At 35.2% G+C, this 17,892-nt stretch overlaps 1 protein-coding gene across 6 annotated transcripts in view; it reads right to left on the reverse strand.

The window, feature by feature from the left end:
* Nucleotides 1–17,892, reverse strand: part of LOC148955250 (uncharacterized) — a 115,121-nt gene that overhangs the window by 88,996 nt on the left and 8,233 nt on the right. For 5 of the 6 annotated variants that reach the window (XR_016142937.1, XM_089101164.1, XM_089101161.1 and 2 more), the window contains exons 3-4: nt 14,521–14,619; nt 8,835–8,889 (exon numbers count right to left, since the gene is read on the reverse strand). Coding sequence is in view for 5 of the 6 variants with exons in the window: in XM_089101164.1 (XP_088957290.1) it covers nt 8,835–8,889; nt 14,521–14,619 (154 nt within the window). In the remaining variant the exon portion in view is untranslated. Of the gene's footprint in view, nt 1–1,597; nt 1,939–8,834; nt 8,890–14,520; nt 14,620–17,892 lie in introns of all 6 variants that reach the window. The other variant, XM_089101168.1, reaches the window with a different exon arrangement.

Here is a 17,892-nt window from a genome sequence, read left to right on the forward strand (position 1 = left end):
TATTAAATTCCAGGGAAACAAACTAAATTTTTTTTTTCCAAATTAACTTACGTTTAAAATTCCTTAACATGCTCGTAATCTAGTTAACTTTAATTGTATTATCCTTGATTACGTGTGCAACTTTTAAGTAAAGATATTTATTTCATTATGTCAGAAATTCATCTCCAACACAAAATTCATTTTGTCCGAGCTACGCATCGTTGCTCATTCCTATACAAGGATCCCAATTTGAACTCTATTTGAGCGTACACTGTTTTATCATTATAAGTGTCCCGCACTTTTGACAAAGAGCAATAAAAATTTGTCAGATGTGACATTGTCAAGTTTTCTTCTCCTTTTATTTCTCATATTAAATCTGTGTTGTTTTCTTGGATAGTTTAGTTTGTCTTGTGTTAATAAACGTCGTTTTCAGGTGTAAAACCAAAATATGCAGGCTTTTTAATACTTCATTCCATGCCTTAATTAAGTTTTACCCGCTATATATGCTTCTACAATTTTATTTTATTTTTAAAAGGAAATCTAGTACAATCTAAAGAATTATGTACTGAACAAAAGGCAAGTTATTCTTCCTCTTTTTTCTTTTGATGCTGAGAACGGATAGTGATCATCAGCCTGAAATGTTTACCATTCCGATAGCCATTATTAACCATATCCCTTGATGTTTTTATTTAAAAGTATAAGATCCCACTTATAAAAAAACGGATTTTGATATCAAGGAAATAGTAGTTAAAGCATAGCCATTGGTTTTACTAACTTGAACTTATACTCGTTTTGTGACGAAAACTTAACCTTGAAAATATGATTGAATTCTTGCATTTTTGATTGTCCTGCTTCACCTAAACTAGACATTTAATTGCACAACACTTTTAAATAAGATATTTGTCAACAATTGGGGGGTAGTTACAAAGGGGATACCGCTGTTTCTCAATATTTTAAGGCGAGACGAACGGCTGAGGTAGCCTATCTAATTATTTCCTATCGTTAGGCAATTCTTCTCATTGGCTAACGCATAAACAAGGACTAAACAGTTACATAATGTCATGATTAATAATGGCTTGTACTTTGTGCGATTCTGCATATTATGAACTAAGAATTGTTTTCTTAACATGTTTCCTTATGTACTGAACTACTCCTAGACTTACACCGTGGTGCATTGTTTATTTTCCAGTCTTGGTTTCAATAAAGGATATAAAAAATCTTGCAAATGAACTCAGCTTATACCCTTCCCCCCCCCAGCCTTAAATGCCAAAGGAGTATTAGGAGGGAAAAATTAATTTTGAAAACTCCAACGTTAACTGGTGCACCCAAGCAAAGACAAAATATGATTTGTTGCCATATTGAAACTGTGCAAACCTTTTTGCTTCAAAACGTAAAAAAAAGGGGGATCAGCCCAGCCATTATGTTCGTCTCACCAAGCCATACAGAAAACACAACTCTATCCCGTGCTAAATAAAGGAAGATAACTTAATTTGGCGGGGAACAGTTATACGGATTTTTGCTTTTATCATTTTGTTTTCTTTGCCAACGCAGTTTGCACGGTTCTGTGTTCATAACTAAGCTTCAGTTCTGTGTAATCTTATTAGCTATTTGCGCTTACCTTTCAGTAAACCAACATCGAATAAGAGGTCTTGTCATTTTAAATGGATGGACGTGGACATAGCTTGGCTCTTGGCGTCCGCATTTCTATATAGAGTGGATCTGGGGGATGTCCATTATGGCCCCGGCTACGGGTAAACTTGCCATTTACGCTAACATTTGCTCTTGCATTGCAAAGAGGCTGAATACATTCCAAATACAGTTTACCAACCGCCTCATATCTGGATTTAGTCCGAAAGACATAGTTTTGATGAACAAACATGTCTTTTCCTTGCATACTCCGAATTTTGTAAAAATTTTCTCCTTGGCCAGGAACCATCGAATCGATGCAACGTTTCAACTCTGTAAAATGTCTCTGTTTGGCAACTTTTAAATATGATCAAAGCAAGCATCTTTAGAATCATTAGCAAAATGCATTCACACTTAAATCATCCTTTCGATAATTCCATTTAGCTTATTTACCACTGACAACTCATCGCAGCACCAAGCCACCTGAGGCCAACACACCTCTACGCACTCCTCCTCCGTCCCACTCTATTCACAACTCTTTACTCCCTAACAGGAAGGCAGTTTAAAGGCTTGTTCAACATCATAGTAAATCAAATAATACATTGGAACACGGGCTTTTCATTTTCTGGCAACAGCTTACTGAACTACCACGATGCCGGGGAGCAGTTTTTTGTTCCTTACTTACTTACTTAAAATATAAATCATGTGTTTTGAAAACAGATGTCCTTGCCAGATAGCAAAATTCACCCTTGATGAGTTTAGCACTACTTTCGAATTAATTCGGGTCTGTCTCCATTTCGTCATCATAGACAAGAATTATAATTATTTGTAATAAATTTTACACTTTTACAAAAAATATTGAAATGCAAATAAATGTTTTTCTTTAGTCATAAATCGGTCCATGTTTTACTAAGTAACGATAAAAGTTCTGTAACTTAGTGACGAGGGTGGGGAAAGGGACATAAAGAACACTTAACTCGTACCGAGACATTGACCTGAAATAAAGTCAGCTGCTGCATTGAATCGTAAATTTTACCGATCCCAAAAGTAATTTCACCCAATTTCAGCATTTTTTTATACTAAATTTAGCGATGATTTTACGAAATCTTTCGCCTTGGGCGAAAATATTACTGACTTTCAATGAAGTTGAGGACGACACGCCAATCTCCAGGCACTCCTGTTTACAGTTTTAAAATTTAAGTCTTGGAGAGTGGGAGGGCATCTTTCGGTTGAACATAAAATTTAGACTGTTTTAACATCATAGTATCTTATTTATCCCACTCTGGTACTCTAAAATATATGAAATTGACAATGTCGTCCACTTATACCTAAGTCCTTACACAAGCAATTTATTTAAATTTTAAAATACTAGAAAATGCTAGAGAAACTAATTTGCAATAAAAATTTTCATTTGTTTATCCAAGATTTGTAATAAAATTTCGCTGACTTATCTTTCTATTAACTAAAAACAAGCTTTTTTTTATTGAAAGTAAGGAGCGACATTAAAACTTAAAACGAACAGAAATTATTCCGTATATGAAAGGGGCTGTCCCCTCCTCCAATTTTTTTTGGTCACATGAAAAGGGCAGTAGAACATTTAATTTCCGTTCGTACGAACCCTCTCGTGATATTCTAGGACTACTGGATCGATACGATCACCCTTGGAAAAAAAAACAAAAAAAAAACACGCATCCGTTATCTTTCTTCTGGCAAACAATACAAAATTCCACATTTTTGCACATAGGAGCTTGAAACCTCTGTAGTACGGTTCTCTGATACGCTGAATCTGATGCTGTGATTTTCAAAGTTCTATGACTTTTAGGGGTTGTTTCCTCCTTTTTTCAAAAATAAGAAAAATTTTCTCAGGCACGTTACTTTTGATGGATAAGAATAAACTTGATGAAACTTATATATTTGAAATCAGCATAAAAATCGAATTCTTGTGATGTATTTATTGGTATCAAAATTCCGTTTTTTAGAGTTTTGATTACTATTGAGCCGGGTCGCTCCTTACTTACAGTTCGTTACCACGAACTGTTTGATTCTTCCGAACTTTGTTCACAGTAAATGAAGTTTGATTATCATTCATGACGGTTTAACTTTTGTTACAGGCTGCAGCATAGGAGCACAGAAGTATTGGAGCACAGAATGATCGTATTTTAAGAGCTATAATAGTAGCAAATCGCTAAACGACTACCACAGTCGAATATATATTGCAAATAAATAGTTTAACGTATCCATCTGATAAAAGTAAGGCATATTCTAACTTTTTTTTTACTTCGCTACTTCTTAAGAAGATGGTCAGAGACCCCAGAAATTGTATAGACCCTACATAATTCTTATCTATAGTGGAGACCGGCATACACTTGAAGGAAAATTTGAATGAGGTCAGAAACAAAACTTGTATATAACCCCATATTTTAGCAAAACTTACCTTAACCTTTTTGGTAGCATTGTTTAAGTTAGGCCAAACACATTGTCAGCTTTATTTTGTTTTGTGTTTTTTTTTAACTCAGAACAACTAAAAACTAAAAAAAAACAATGAAGCTTGAAAAAAAAAATGAAAAACCAGAAATGATTATAAAGAGCGAAATTGAAACTCCAAATGACAAAATTGTCGCTTTTCAGCCTAAGCAACATACGAGTAAATCACTAAAATTTACGTAAATAAACTGATTGCTTCTTTTTTCCTCTATTTTTGGGGTTTGTGTGTTTAGGTATACCACAAGCAGTATAGAATTTTTGTACAGAAGAAATACAAAACATCTTAGGAGTTTTTTTAAGTACACAAATCAAACATTTAAGTGTGTTTTCATATGATTTTTATCAATAGAATTCCGACCATTTCTGCAAACATTTTCTCCAATGAATGGGTCTCTTTTCAGTTTCAAAATGGAAATTGCATGATTATTTTGTAGACAAACCAGAAGTGAGATTGTCTTTGCAGTATTATGACTACAGACTAACTCCAAAAATTCGAATTAAAGCTTGAAATTGTCTGTAATATAGATAGAAAAAATTGGACTATGAGTTTATATTATGATTTATGAGTTACGGATTCCGAGCAGGAGTGATATTTGAGTGTATTTCTAGATTAAATATTTTATTGCTATCCACTGTTATCAAAGCTAGTGAGACGAATAAGTTGTTTTATAAATCAGTCTGTAATAGTGGCGTCAAATTCCCTCCTAGATTTTGAAAAATACAATATCCCCCCCTAATTTCCTTAAATTGACACCACTGGTTTGTAATTGCTTTTTTACGGACTTGAGTTCTTAGGAGGACATAGGTTGCATACTAAAAGTTTGTCGATATCATAGCTGAGGAAATACTATTGAGAGCCCTATAAAATAGTCTGATGCTTTCTGCATGCCACTTCATAATTTTTTGGCTTCTCAAACATTATTCTTGTTTTTTCTTTCAGTAAAACACTGCTTTGCATAATCCTACAAATATCAGAAACTATCAACAGTCAGTTTATTGGCTAGACCAGTTGACGTATTTGAAGACTTTTATACACATATTTAATGTACATTTATTGAATGAGCTTGAATAAACTTTATTTCCTGAATGAACTTGTTGCAACCCTAATCCTTTAATATAATTATTCATTCATTTGTTTTTAAAAATATTTTTGAAAACGTGAGGCCCTATTTTTTATTTCTAGATACTTGAGGTTCTGAATGCCAAGCGTTATTATTTCTTAATGAGGCACACCAATTTCGTGATAACTCCAGGTAGGGTTGGGGGTTTTGGGGTATTTAGGCCGGGATTTGTTTCAGAGAAGTGGATTATCCAAGCAGCAAAGAACGTAGGTTGGTACTTGTATGATAAACCCCGACCACTCAAGAAGTGAAGTTAGGTTAATCCTAATAAATATACCTAAGTATGATGGAAATATAATAATTTAGGAGGGTGGGGGTAAAGTACAGCGGGTCTGCATGCAAAATATGTTAGATACAACTATTCTGATATTATAAAGTAAGATTGTTTTCTGACCTCACACTGTCCAAATACTTTACTTCCCCCCCCTCTAATGTGCAAATATATAGCCCAAACTATGTATTTCCCATCTATTCTGTCACTTCTCTCTATCTTTTCTCACGCTAAGCTGAAAGAACCTAGCGAAAGATACCGATTTCCAGTGCGTCAATGGATGAACAACTTGAGTGGTCGGGGTATATCATGCAAGTACCCGTAGATTATACAAATAAGAAAATTATAAGAAAGCTATATGGGACATTATAAAGTTTGTGCAATCTTTGGGAGACTAAGAGCCACTAGAGGGAGTCATTTAGGGGCGGGGGTATTGCAATTTCGTTTAAGAAATGACCCCCCCCCTCTCTGGGTCTTGCAAAGTATGTTACCTTTTTTGTATCTTTATTTTTTAATAATAAAAAATATTCTTCCTTCTCTCCATTATTTCACCAACAAGTGACAATAAAAGGCGAGGAAGTCCAAGAAGCTATAGTTTTTGTTGGTTTTGAGTCTTAATGTCGCTCTTCCTTTAAATCTTGAAAGCCGTTTTTTTTTTCTCTGGGAGATACTTCTAGATCATCAGTCAGCTTAACATTTCATCAGTCAGCTTAGCATTTATTGAACATACGACACTGAAGGTAACAGGGTACGATGCATGGTATGATGTACTGAAGGTATGAAAGTACGATGGGAATAGTTCAAAGTGGATTCTCGTTAAGCATTGACGCATGGACAACATAGGGCTCATTTGGGAGAGACAATACCCCACCTCTAACTTGTGATAGGTGCAAAGCATACACAGTTTATATTGCCGAAGCTATGGCATTATTTTAAAAATAAAATGTATATCTCCAACGAAAATCACACTTTCCTACATATTTACCCCTAACAAAAAGGATGAGAGGAAATATGTTGACTGCAGCTTGGTAGGAACCAAAGCAAGGTTACGAATGCTTACTAAAAAACTAATCAGGGCTAATCCTAATTGGCAACTGACAATTAATTATGATTGGTCAAACAAATTACCTATTCAATTACAATGCGCGTTCGGTAATGGAGAATTATAACCACAGATATATCAAATAAAGCAATTTTCATCAAATGCCTTTTGTTCAGATAGCGAACAACAAATAGAACGACAAAAGAAGAAGCTACACTCTTGTTTTGAGCCTCCTTTCACTCGAAATGTTTCTTCAAATTTATAATAGGCTAATGGTTTCTAGGTTTTTGGAAGGTTTTCAATAATAATTTTTTAATTTTCTTGTAGTTGAGATTCATTCCAGAATTACTTTTTTTAATTTTGAACCAGGAAAGTTAATCGCCAGACTACAATTCTGGGAAATCCCACAAAGCCGTGACGAAAATGTACATGAATTTACTGTTGTTACTGCATATAAATAAATAATAAACTACAACCAGAGTTTTTTTTTGTCTCTAGATAGAATTGATCAATTCCTATACTGATATTTGACAGATCGATTATCGAAATATAGGCAAGAAAAATTGTCCTAGATTACCGTCCAACCCAGAGCCGTATCCAGGATTTTCTTCGGGTGGGGGGGAGGGCAAAATAATTTTTCGGGGCGGGGGGGGGGGGGGGGTTACAAAAAAAAAACATCACAAATTTGTTTACATTTATTTTTGTTATGTTTTCCGTGACTCAGACAAACATTTCGGGGGGCGATTCAAACCCCCTACCCCTTCCCCCGGTTACGGTCTTGGTCCAACCATTTGAATTTATAGGGTTAACGTGTGCTTGTGTATTTTAAATTCCAAAATTCCTTTGAACATGTGCGATAGATGGGAAAACGGCGATGTAACGTGTGACGACAGTTTTTCAGCTTGAGCCGTTATCCACGGAACAATAATGATTAACAAAAAATCTAGGACAACACGACAAAATCCTATAGTCATATTCCATTCCATATGGTGTGTAACATATACGAGCATCTCTAAAGTTACTGAACTCAGAAATGAGTAGCCTATCTTTGCGGGATTTTTGGAGACGATTATAAATAGTGGAAACCAACTTCAATTATGATTAATGCCTGACTACCCATGCTCAGGTTGAAAGTTCCACGCAAGATTCGGAGGTTAAAATAAAGTGTCAACTTTACAGAGATACAACTGTTTATAGCAGCGACACCAATGAAGGAAGAGTTTTTACCCCCCCCTAAAGCCCGTAAAATTTGTGCAAATAAAACTATTTGAAAGAATAAGAAATTTTGAAGACATTTTCATTAGAAGCGAGAAGTTAAACCTCTTTCTCACGATAGAACGAATCAGAGGTCTAAATTCGGAAGTGGAAAACAGGTTCTGTGAAAAATAACTTCTATAAGATCTAAGACAAATTTTGTTTTTGCTCAGACCAATGCACACTTTCAAGAGACTAGCCCCCCCCCAAGAATGGTAATAGTTGGGTTTTGAGGGCTTCATCCTCCAAAATTATTTCACAGATATTTTGAGAGGCAGAAGATACATTCTGGAAAAAAGGGTTCGACAATGAGTCTAAGTAATCTTCGAACTTCTTATACCGAGGACGGCAGAGAGGGCCTTCGGGATATTGTGCTCCCCCCAATTTAAATTCAGAAATTTTACGAAATAACCCTATTATGATGGTTTTTAAGTTTTTTCAAACTCACTCCTAACATCCCCCTTCCTATATCCTATACCCCATAAAAACACATTTCAATGTATGTCAATGCCCTGAACGAAATAAGATGGTATTGACGATAGATCCAAATTTCCAACAAAAATCCCACAAAATTCCCAAAATTCACTTCAACAAAATTCCCAACCTTGGAACAATAAGAAAAAAAAAACAACTAAAGAAACAGTGATACCAAATTAAATTGCTTAAACAAAGGCAATCTAATTAGCAGGCGAGTATCGGAACATATTTTAACTTGTACTTTCACTAAATGGCTAATAAAAATAGCGGGATTACTGCATACAAGCTGGTTATTAGTTTACTCAGATAAAAAAGCAACAGGGAAAATACAACGTCATATCAAGGCTAATGAAGCAAGACCCAAACAGCAGCAAGCACAGTAAGCCAAAGTTTCGCAGACACAAAAAATCACACAAATTATTACAAAAAAATGAACTAACTTAATATGTCTTATAGGAGAAAATAGAAAAAAAAAATCAACTAAGAATTGAAATTAAAACTTAGAATAGTGATAAAACTTTTAACTTTGACATTTTGAAGTGACAATTTAAAGAAAACAAGTTAAAGTGAAGGATCTTACCTGATGAGTTCATTGGATTACTCGAACCCGGTTCATCCCCATTTCCAACTGAGTTCTAGAAAATGGATAAGTTATTAAACAAAATTACTTTTATATCAAATTTCAGAAAAATTCAATTGTTTGTGTGTAATTTTAAAAATATAAACTAAGCACCCTACAGCATATGAACAGATAATTAGTAGGACTGAGAACCCCCTCCCCCAGCAATAGTCCAGGATACTAGCCGGAAAATTTTGATAGAAGAAATAAATGCTCGGAAATCATAAAATCTGAACCATAAACACAAGTATGTATTAAAGGATGAAAAACCCTTTCCCGACAGATGTTTCGATCAGCCCATAGTTCAAGAAAAGATATTTGGGGAGGGGGGATTATTCAGGGGAAAACAAATTTTGCTAGAAAAAATAATAAATATAATTAACAAGAAAGTTTGTGGTCAATATATATAGTGACTAGCAAGTTTTACGATCGTAGCTTTTCTTTCCCTTTATTGGGTGAACCTCCTTATCTTAAAGAAAGTCAAAGCTATCAATAAATTTAATAATTTAAAAAATTCCATAGCAGATTTCAATTTGAAATCAACAATACCCTATTAATAACCCTCCTAACCCAAGCTGTTACTACCATAGACACTTAGCAACAAATAACACATGCCCTAAAGCAAGGCATAGGAAATAATTCTTCCATAAAAATATCTATCCCCTCTACCCATTTCCTTCCAAGGGCAATTAAACAAAGGCCAACTACAAAAATTCACGCTCTGTCGGCATTCCAACCACTACCCTTCTAGCTATACTATCTCTAGCAAGTACAGATTCCCCTTTAGGCAGAAGCATTAAGAATCTAAAGAGGACATCGCTTCTTGGATATATTTTTGTTTTCCCATCCGTCTGCGCTTAGAGTGCCGCCAGGGGTTTTAACCGCATAAATTCTAATCATCCTGCCTGACTGTATGAACAGAACAAAACGGGAAATCTAGAATCTTTTGTTCAGCCATCTGCTATGGAAAAGAAATTCTCAACACTAATTGAAATTAAAAATGTCTTGTAACAAGCAATGGGTTTTAATTGTAGTAGGTCAAAAATTGGGTAACATTTTAGGTACTTGTGTATTATACGTCACTCACTCAAGTGCTTCATTTAATTAGAAACTGTTTCTTTGACGCTCAATCCTAATGAAATATCACAAAATTATGATGGAAATATAATAACTTAGAAACAAATTTGTGCTATATATTTGCACATTAGGGAATGGGGTAAAATATGGCGGGTCTGCATGCAAAATCTGTTAGATACAATTATTCTGCATATTATGAAGTAAGAATTGTTTTCTAACTTCAAACTGTCCAAATACTTTACCCCCCCCCCCAATGTGCAAATATATAGCCCAAATTATATGTTTCCCATATTTTCTGTCATTTGTCTTGTCTTGTTTCAGGCTAAGCTGAAAGAACTAAGGAAGAAACGGGTTTGTTCTCAAGTTTTACAGAGCGTAAGTAAAGTTGAGTGAGTGGCATATAATATAGCCTACAAGTGCCCATCTTTAAAACTCCTTATGAAAATCAATGAGAGTAACAGACATTCAAGAAAATTTCTACATTGGAATAAAAGGTACTTGTGCATTATATGGTACCCACCGCTATAGAATGTACAAGGAACTACTAAGGGAAACCCGTCAAACGGGTATTTGCAAGAGATAAATTGATCCAAAAGCGTGGTTTAAAATTGCTTTTACAATATTTAAACTGTTGTTTTTTGGGGTTTGGGGGAGAGGTACCTAGGTTAGGTTACGTATTTAGTATGCTATGCTTTACCCCCGACCCCCACCCCCTAATTTGCAAATATATAGCCCAAATTTGTTTCTAAACTATTATATATCCATCCTATTTTATTTTATTTCATTACCATCAACCAAACTTGACTTATTTCGTGGGTACCGTATAATGCACAAGTACAATAAAATTTACAATAGCCCTCCTTTCAGCGATCCATATATAAAATGTTCTGCTTGACCACAAATTTATCTGTGGTAATATAGTAAAATAAAAAATATATAGTCGCGATATTCCTGTTCTTTTCCCAACCTAAACTGGAAACCATGCATTTACCAACCTAGTCGAATCAGTAATTTAAAGAGCCACTTTCCTTGAATTGACCAAGTTAAATTGGCATTAAAATTTATCTGTTTCCTATTGAAGAATGACACAATCATAAGATATATACTTAAAGAATGTAGCACATGACATCTTTATAGCCGAGACAAGCCTAAGAACAGTGACATTTTCCTTGTCATTGGACTAACAATTATACATTTCTAATGATCACTAGAGGATTTCCTCAAGGTTCTACGGGCAATGACCGTTGCAGATGCTACCCAAGTTGGTAGAAACAGGTAATTACCACAGCATTCAACCAACCACAAAAAGTCTTCCCCAAGTACTTTCAAGATACGCTTCGTTTCGAAGAACCAAGCTAGCTTAGAAGCGACCTACTTCCATAACCGCCTCAAGGCTAAGCCAATATGGCCACCACTTTTTTGTTTAACGACTAAAACTTTTCTGGGATATGGTCTAACGGTTTAATAGCAATGAAACATCTGGAAACGTTGCTTTAATTAATTATCAAAATGCCATAATTATTTGTAAACTGTCTAAGGCTCGAGAAAAACCGCTACATAGAATATATGCAATATTTATACCGTTTTTCGACCAAAAAAAGAAGGAAATTCCGGATTTACATGAGATTATTTTGGGATTAGGAATACACCAACCAAGCGTGTTAATTACCAAAATTGAGGTAATAACCGTGTCAGGCACCTACAAAAGGCATTATTTTGAGAGGGGACAAAAATCAAAAGAAAAAAAACACAAAAACCAGGCAAATAATATGGAAATATGTAGGAGTATCATGGAGGAAATGAAAAAAAAAACCATCGAGACGCAAAGGGTGACTACAAACCCCTCAGTTTGTGAATGTTATCATGTGACCCGTTCAAAAGTTAAGTAAATTAATTCTACCTGTTGTTTTGTTGGGTTTTTTTTTGCAGAATTTAGCGTCAATAAACCCTGTGTAATTTTACATTTGACCCTTGATATGAGGATTATTGCCACAATGACAAAATAGCTTCGATCCCTGAATACAGCGCTGCCAGGGTTTTTGAATTCTTTCTCCCGTAAAACGTAAATATTAGCACATAAATGCCAATTATTCTACCACAATGGCTAGACCTTTTCGATAAGCTGGATCCCTCCAGAAATAGAGCCCTCGCTACGTTTTTAACTGACAATGTATTTTTAGAAGCTAATTTTAATACTACATAAGCTCCATACTATTCTGTACTTACAATATTTAGGATTAAAACAATATACTTTTTGAATACTTCAGTCAATGCAGCTAGTCCAACACATAAGCAAACCAAAAAAAAAACACAGGGGGTCCTCTACTTTAGTACGTCTCTGTTAAAACCCAGTAAACTCCCCCTGGATACACCCCTCTAGGTTTTTAACGTGACAGTATCATGACAATTACACCGAAAGGTTGTATACGATATTTCATATTTCTGAGACATTTGCCAAAACCGTTTGCTCTCAAGGAGGGATCAGCAGGGCAGAGTGAAGCATGGGTTTAAAAGGGTGATTGGACGTACATGGCCCTACAAAACCCTACCTCGGAAAACAGTCTAGCAAATGGTTTTTGGCAATTATCCTCAGAAGGTTTAACATGTAAGATATGGTTTTTAGCCGTGATACACGCCTTATGTTCATTACTTCCTTACAGGCGAGAATTTAAAATTCCTTACGCTGGAAATGAGATATATCCATCAAACAACCAAGATCAGATGCACTCACCATTTCGTAAATGATGACGTCAGGGACGTACGCAGGGGGGGGGGGGAAGGCTCCAACCCCCCCCCCCGAAATCTCACGATTTTTTTCCATTTTCCCATAATTTTCTGATTTTTCTCACAGAATAATGGGTTTGAAGGATTTGCCCCCCCCCGAAACAAATTCCTGTGTACGTGCCTCCATGACGTCCATAGATCAGCTTTTGGGACAAAATCTTTAAGTCAATCGAAACACAGCAAATGCCCTGGTTTGGCCAAGTTAGGAGAATGAGTCATGATCACCTGCCCAAGGTCTTGCATGAACTAACAACTGAAGAGCCGCGAAAGACAGATCAACAGCATTTCACCCAACTGTCCTGAATTGCAAAGGGCAGAAAAGCCTATTGATCACTGACACGTGAAATATCCGAAGTATTGTCCCCAAAATCTCCTCACACGGATGTATAGGACTCGAGTAAGCAAAAATCCTGTAAATTTAACAGGCCCAATTTTCCTCTATCCATAGATAATTTTGACATACCATTCCCCTTAAATGGTATAAAATCAGTTTTTTTTTTAACTTTAGTGTGTGCAAAATGTCATGTATGGTGTTTTCCCCTTAGTAATGGGTCTGTTTTCATGAGGCGCATGTGTAGTATGCAGTTGCATCCTATGTTTCCAATCAAATATCTAATGCTACAGATGCAGTATGTGCTCTAGATATCTATTTTCTACTATGCATAACTACCTTGAATACAGTGGCGACTCCAGAGGGCTGATGTCACCAACTTTGGTAGAGTTTACTTTTGCGTATTTTTCGTTTGCATACATATGGGAGCATGTTAGGCAAAAACATACAAAAAGGATATGCCTCCCTCCCCCCCCATCCAAATTCTTCATCTCCCACCGCGTCTACACAGCTGTGTGGCTTGACATACTACTTTATTGGAGATTCTGCTCTCTAATTTAGTGATTTTGTGTTATGATCCTTTGCTAAGTTACAGCAAACGTTTTGACAAAAATCCGGCATACACTACCTTTACCTGAATAAAAGTTATCTCGCGTATTTCGACGTTTCGTTTATAACAAATCAATTTTAACTTCTCATTTTCGAGATGGTAGTTCTATGCAATCCAAAATAAGAAATTTTGTATACACGTCCCTTTTCCTCAATATAGCGGAATAGTAAAGTTAATGCAACCCTCCCACCTATGGTACGGTACATCCCTAGTTATGCATATACAAAAGTTTAAACTTCGAAGTATATTGCCAAAAAAAAACGCTAGGGTCGAAATCACCTCTTACGTCCGGTAAACATTATCGTTACGAGACTTCCTTATCAATATTTGTTTTGCTAGTTATCAATAGCACAATTGCATTTAAATGAAAATACAAGAAGCAACACTGTGGAGTTAAAGTCACGATGCCCACTTCTATTTTCTTTTACAACATCCGCTTGCCATTTTTGTAACCAAAAATGGGACCTGGATGGAAACAGAAATTTTCTGATTTTTGTTAAAAAAAAGATCCCTGTTCATTTTTTTTTCAACCAGGCAATAACCCGTATTAAAGCTGACAGTATTTTAGAAGTTAGGTTACGTCCCAAAAAATAAGATTACTGAGAAAATGTCACGATTCTTGGCATCCGTTTGATCCCAAAGTCCTCCTCTATACGCACCCCACTCCATAAAAACAACAAGGAAACAAAGAAAAAGGTATCAAAATCCGGCAAGTTGTTTAGCCCTCAGCCTAAATCCAATAATTTTCAACATTTTCTCCTGTTTCGTCTGTATCGTAGAATTAGCCTCTCTCCCATATTAGATTTAAGCTAAATAACACGTGCCTGATAAAAAATTAGATTTACCTGTTCAGATTTGAACTCAAAATCAAAATTTCCATCTTCGTAATGATTTGAAATTTCTTCACCTTCTTCTTCGTGTTCTGGTGCATCCTGCTTTGACGGCTGAAAAATATGACAAAAAAAGCTAAATGAACAAAATCTATTTAAATTGATAGAACAGATTACATATTAGTCAAAAATAGATCTATAATACTCAATTATACGCAGCTGAATTAACAGGGAAAAAAGTAAAGATGTACAGAGCAGAAAAAAAAAGTTAGTCAGTATTGAAAACTTGAAAAATGCAAATACTAAGTTTTGGGAGAGGACAGTCGAAATTCGATGAATAGCAAACTTGACAAAACAAGAAAACTATTTGATTATTGGCTCAAAAATCATTCTATTATGTGTTCTTAAATGTACACCTGCACAAATAAGCTCCCCTCCAAACTGGCGAGGACTACCGCCCTGAGAAAAGAAAACTAGAATCTTAAATTGGCTTCAGCAATTCAACATGTAGTATGCCACATGCTTCGCAACAAACTTAGATTTACAACCCACTTTGTCACAGTTTTCAAACTTCATCTTTGGTTTATAATCCATTTTCAACAATCTTATTGGGCTCTCGAGATTGTTTTTTATTTATTTTTTTACAATATATCGTCTTTTTGTTACAATCAGTTAAAACTAATAACGTACAAACAATTGATCGTCGATAGCAGCAGGAAAATCAAAATACAATTTGAGTTTTTACTCTATTGTAAAATTGAAGAAACACCCTGGGGCTTGGCTATTCTACTCTTAACTTTTCCACTGCACCCAACTTCTTTACTAATGATATAACATAGGCAAGTGAAGCAGTCCACTTGATCCTTCTCATCACCCAGCAACACCAATTCACCTTCACTTATTCCCAATCTTACCAACCTAGTTTACTTACCATTAATTTTCAAACTTATTCTTGCACAACGAAAATTCACTCATTTTGCCAATATTTCCATCTAGAAGGCTCAAATCATCAGCATGATCTAAGGCTAGAAGAGTTTTTATTTCCCCCAATGATTCCGTGTTCTCCCATTACCTTTGCTGTGCTCCTTGGGACAAGTCCATCCAAATATCCATATAAATGGGATAGAACCTAACTCTGCTAAACTCTTGATTTAATGCGAAACCAGCTTCTAACCTGATTTCCTACCTTAACCGCAGCAATGTTATTCTCGCACATAGCACTATCACTTAAATATATTTAGCTGGCATATAATACAAGGATAGGAACTTCGCTAAAGCTTTACTACCGGCTGAACCGAACACTTGCTCATAATCTATAAAACTGAGGAAAATGGGGATTTGATGACTCAGGAGAGATATGTTTTATTGAAACTTGGATCAAGGTGTGATAAGATCAAGACTTACAACCTAGAAGGCATTTTATCCAGCAAAGCCTTTAGGAGGTTCTCAGCCACATTTGAGAGTCCACCCTCACTAAACATAGTTTGAGTTTGAGAGCAGGCTATGCATCAGTATACATGAGCCAATGGATTGGATGGATTGAAAACGGCCATTTTCGAAGCATTTTCGAGACAAAAAAAATTCCCCATATCGTTTTCGATATTGATATTTACGTTTCGATATTCGATATTTGGTCCGATATATCGATATATCAATAGCGATATTGAATATCGCCCAACAGTAAATTTGTCATACTCCTGTTGGTTTTTTGCTAATGTATGGTGAATATTATCTTACTGCACGTTTTTAAGATGTGATTTTGTTTACCGTTTTTTCTCCTTTTCTTTATAAGTTTCGTTTAATATACTTTGGGTCCTTATGTATTATACCAAACACAGTCGAGAAGTTTGTTGAATGTAGGTTCTCAGAAAACTGGATAATAGAAAATAATAGAAATCTCAAAACAAAAATATGAACATTTAAGACAGCGTCATTCAGCGAGGCAGGCTGACCTTATGGACGTTCGTGGGGGGGAGGGGTAGGTTACTTTAACCCCACCCTCTAATATGCAAATATATAGCCCAAATTATATTATAATAGAAACTAAAGTATTATATTTTCATCACGTTTTGGTATATTTCATTATGATTAACCTAACTTCATTTCTTGATCGTGTTTGGTATAATACACTTTAGTTTGTTTATTGTTGTTTTTTTTTGTAAATAAAGGCTTCCGGGCGTGGCACCGATATATTCGGAATTCTTTTATTATCTATAGTTTGAATTTTTTTTTTTTGCCCACTGTCGTGTTTTAAAATAGTACACCTTTTTTTCTATATTTCCATTTGTATAATTATTTTTGTTGCAATAGGTACAACAAAATAGAACCCGAAAGTAGGTTATTCTTTCTATAAAACCATGGATTATACGCGTATATCGAAGAGTGGCTACAAGATATGGGTGAAGATAGCTTCAGCAAAGACAAGACCACAAAATATGCAGATTTTCAATCCTTTTAATTAAGTTCCCCTCACTATCCACACAAGATTTTATTGTAAAAAATATTACGAAAATAACTCTTGCACAAAAACTACGGCTGATCGAATATCTTGAATGGGTATTCAATTTTTGCCCAGAAATTTATTGCGATTCTATATTTCATTTCATAAGTAGAAAAAAAAACCAGAAAAACAAGCTTTACAATTTTTTCTATAATTAACCCGCAATAACTCTATGTAAATTAAACAACAAACGGAAATTATTCTAAAAATATTAGCAATTTCGTCTCAACTGTTTTGTTTGCTGGCTCACGCACAGGAATTTCGTATTAAATATTACATATTTTACATATATTTGCTATTACACATTTTGTTGAGAATTATATGGCAATACAAAAAAACAGACACTGTTATTTCGGGGACCCGAGCCAGGAGCACACCAACCAGTCTGCGTACTATTTCCTTAGTTCCAATTCAACTAATTATATCAGTTAATATGTAATGTTCCACTTCTGACAAACCAAAATCGCCACAGCATCTACATTAAGAATCTAGAGCTAATCTTTATCAGATCGGTTCTAGAATCTAATTAAAGAGAGGTCAAGTGATATTTCTTCATTAGTTATCAAAGCAAATCGAAATCCCAATCGTCTTTAGAAATACGAGGCATGACGTAAAGGGGATGTAAAATTCATGAATCAATACAATACAACCCACTGCCCCCATCTGCGGGCCCGGAGGCTTGATGGGAAACGTCTTACATTTCCGGGTAGATTGAGTATACGAAGTAGAATAAGCGCAATGATACTAATTTTGCACTTATAAGTAGATTGAGATCAAACGGTTTAATTTTAGAGAAACTCTTAGAAATATATTTGGAAAATTTAGCTTGTCATATGTTAACAGCCTTAAAGCAGGGAATTTAGAAACACATTTAGAACTATGAATTT

Source organism: Artemia sp. Qi Xiang Cuo, chromosome 2, assembly GCF_049724085.1.
Source record: "Artemia sp. Qi Xiang Cuo chromosome 2, ASM4972408v1, whole genome shotgun sequence".
Taxonomy (NCBI): domain Eukaryota; kingdom Metazoa; phylum Arthropoda; class Branchiopoda; order Anostraca; family Artemiidae; genus Artemia; species Artemia sp. Qi Xiang Cuo.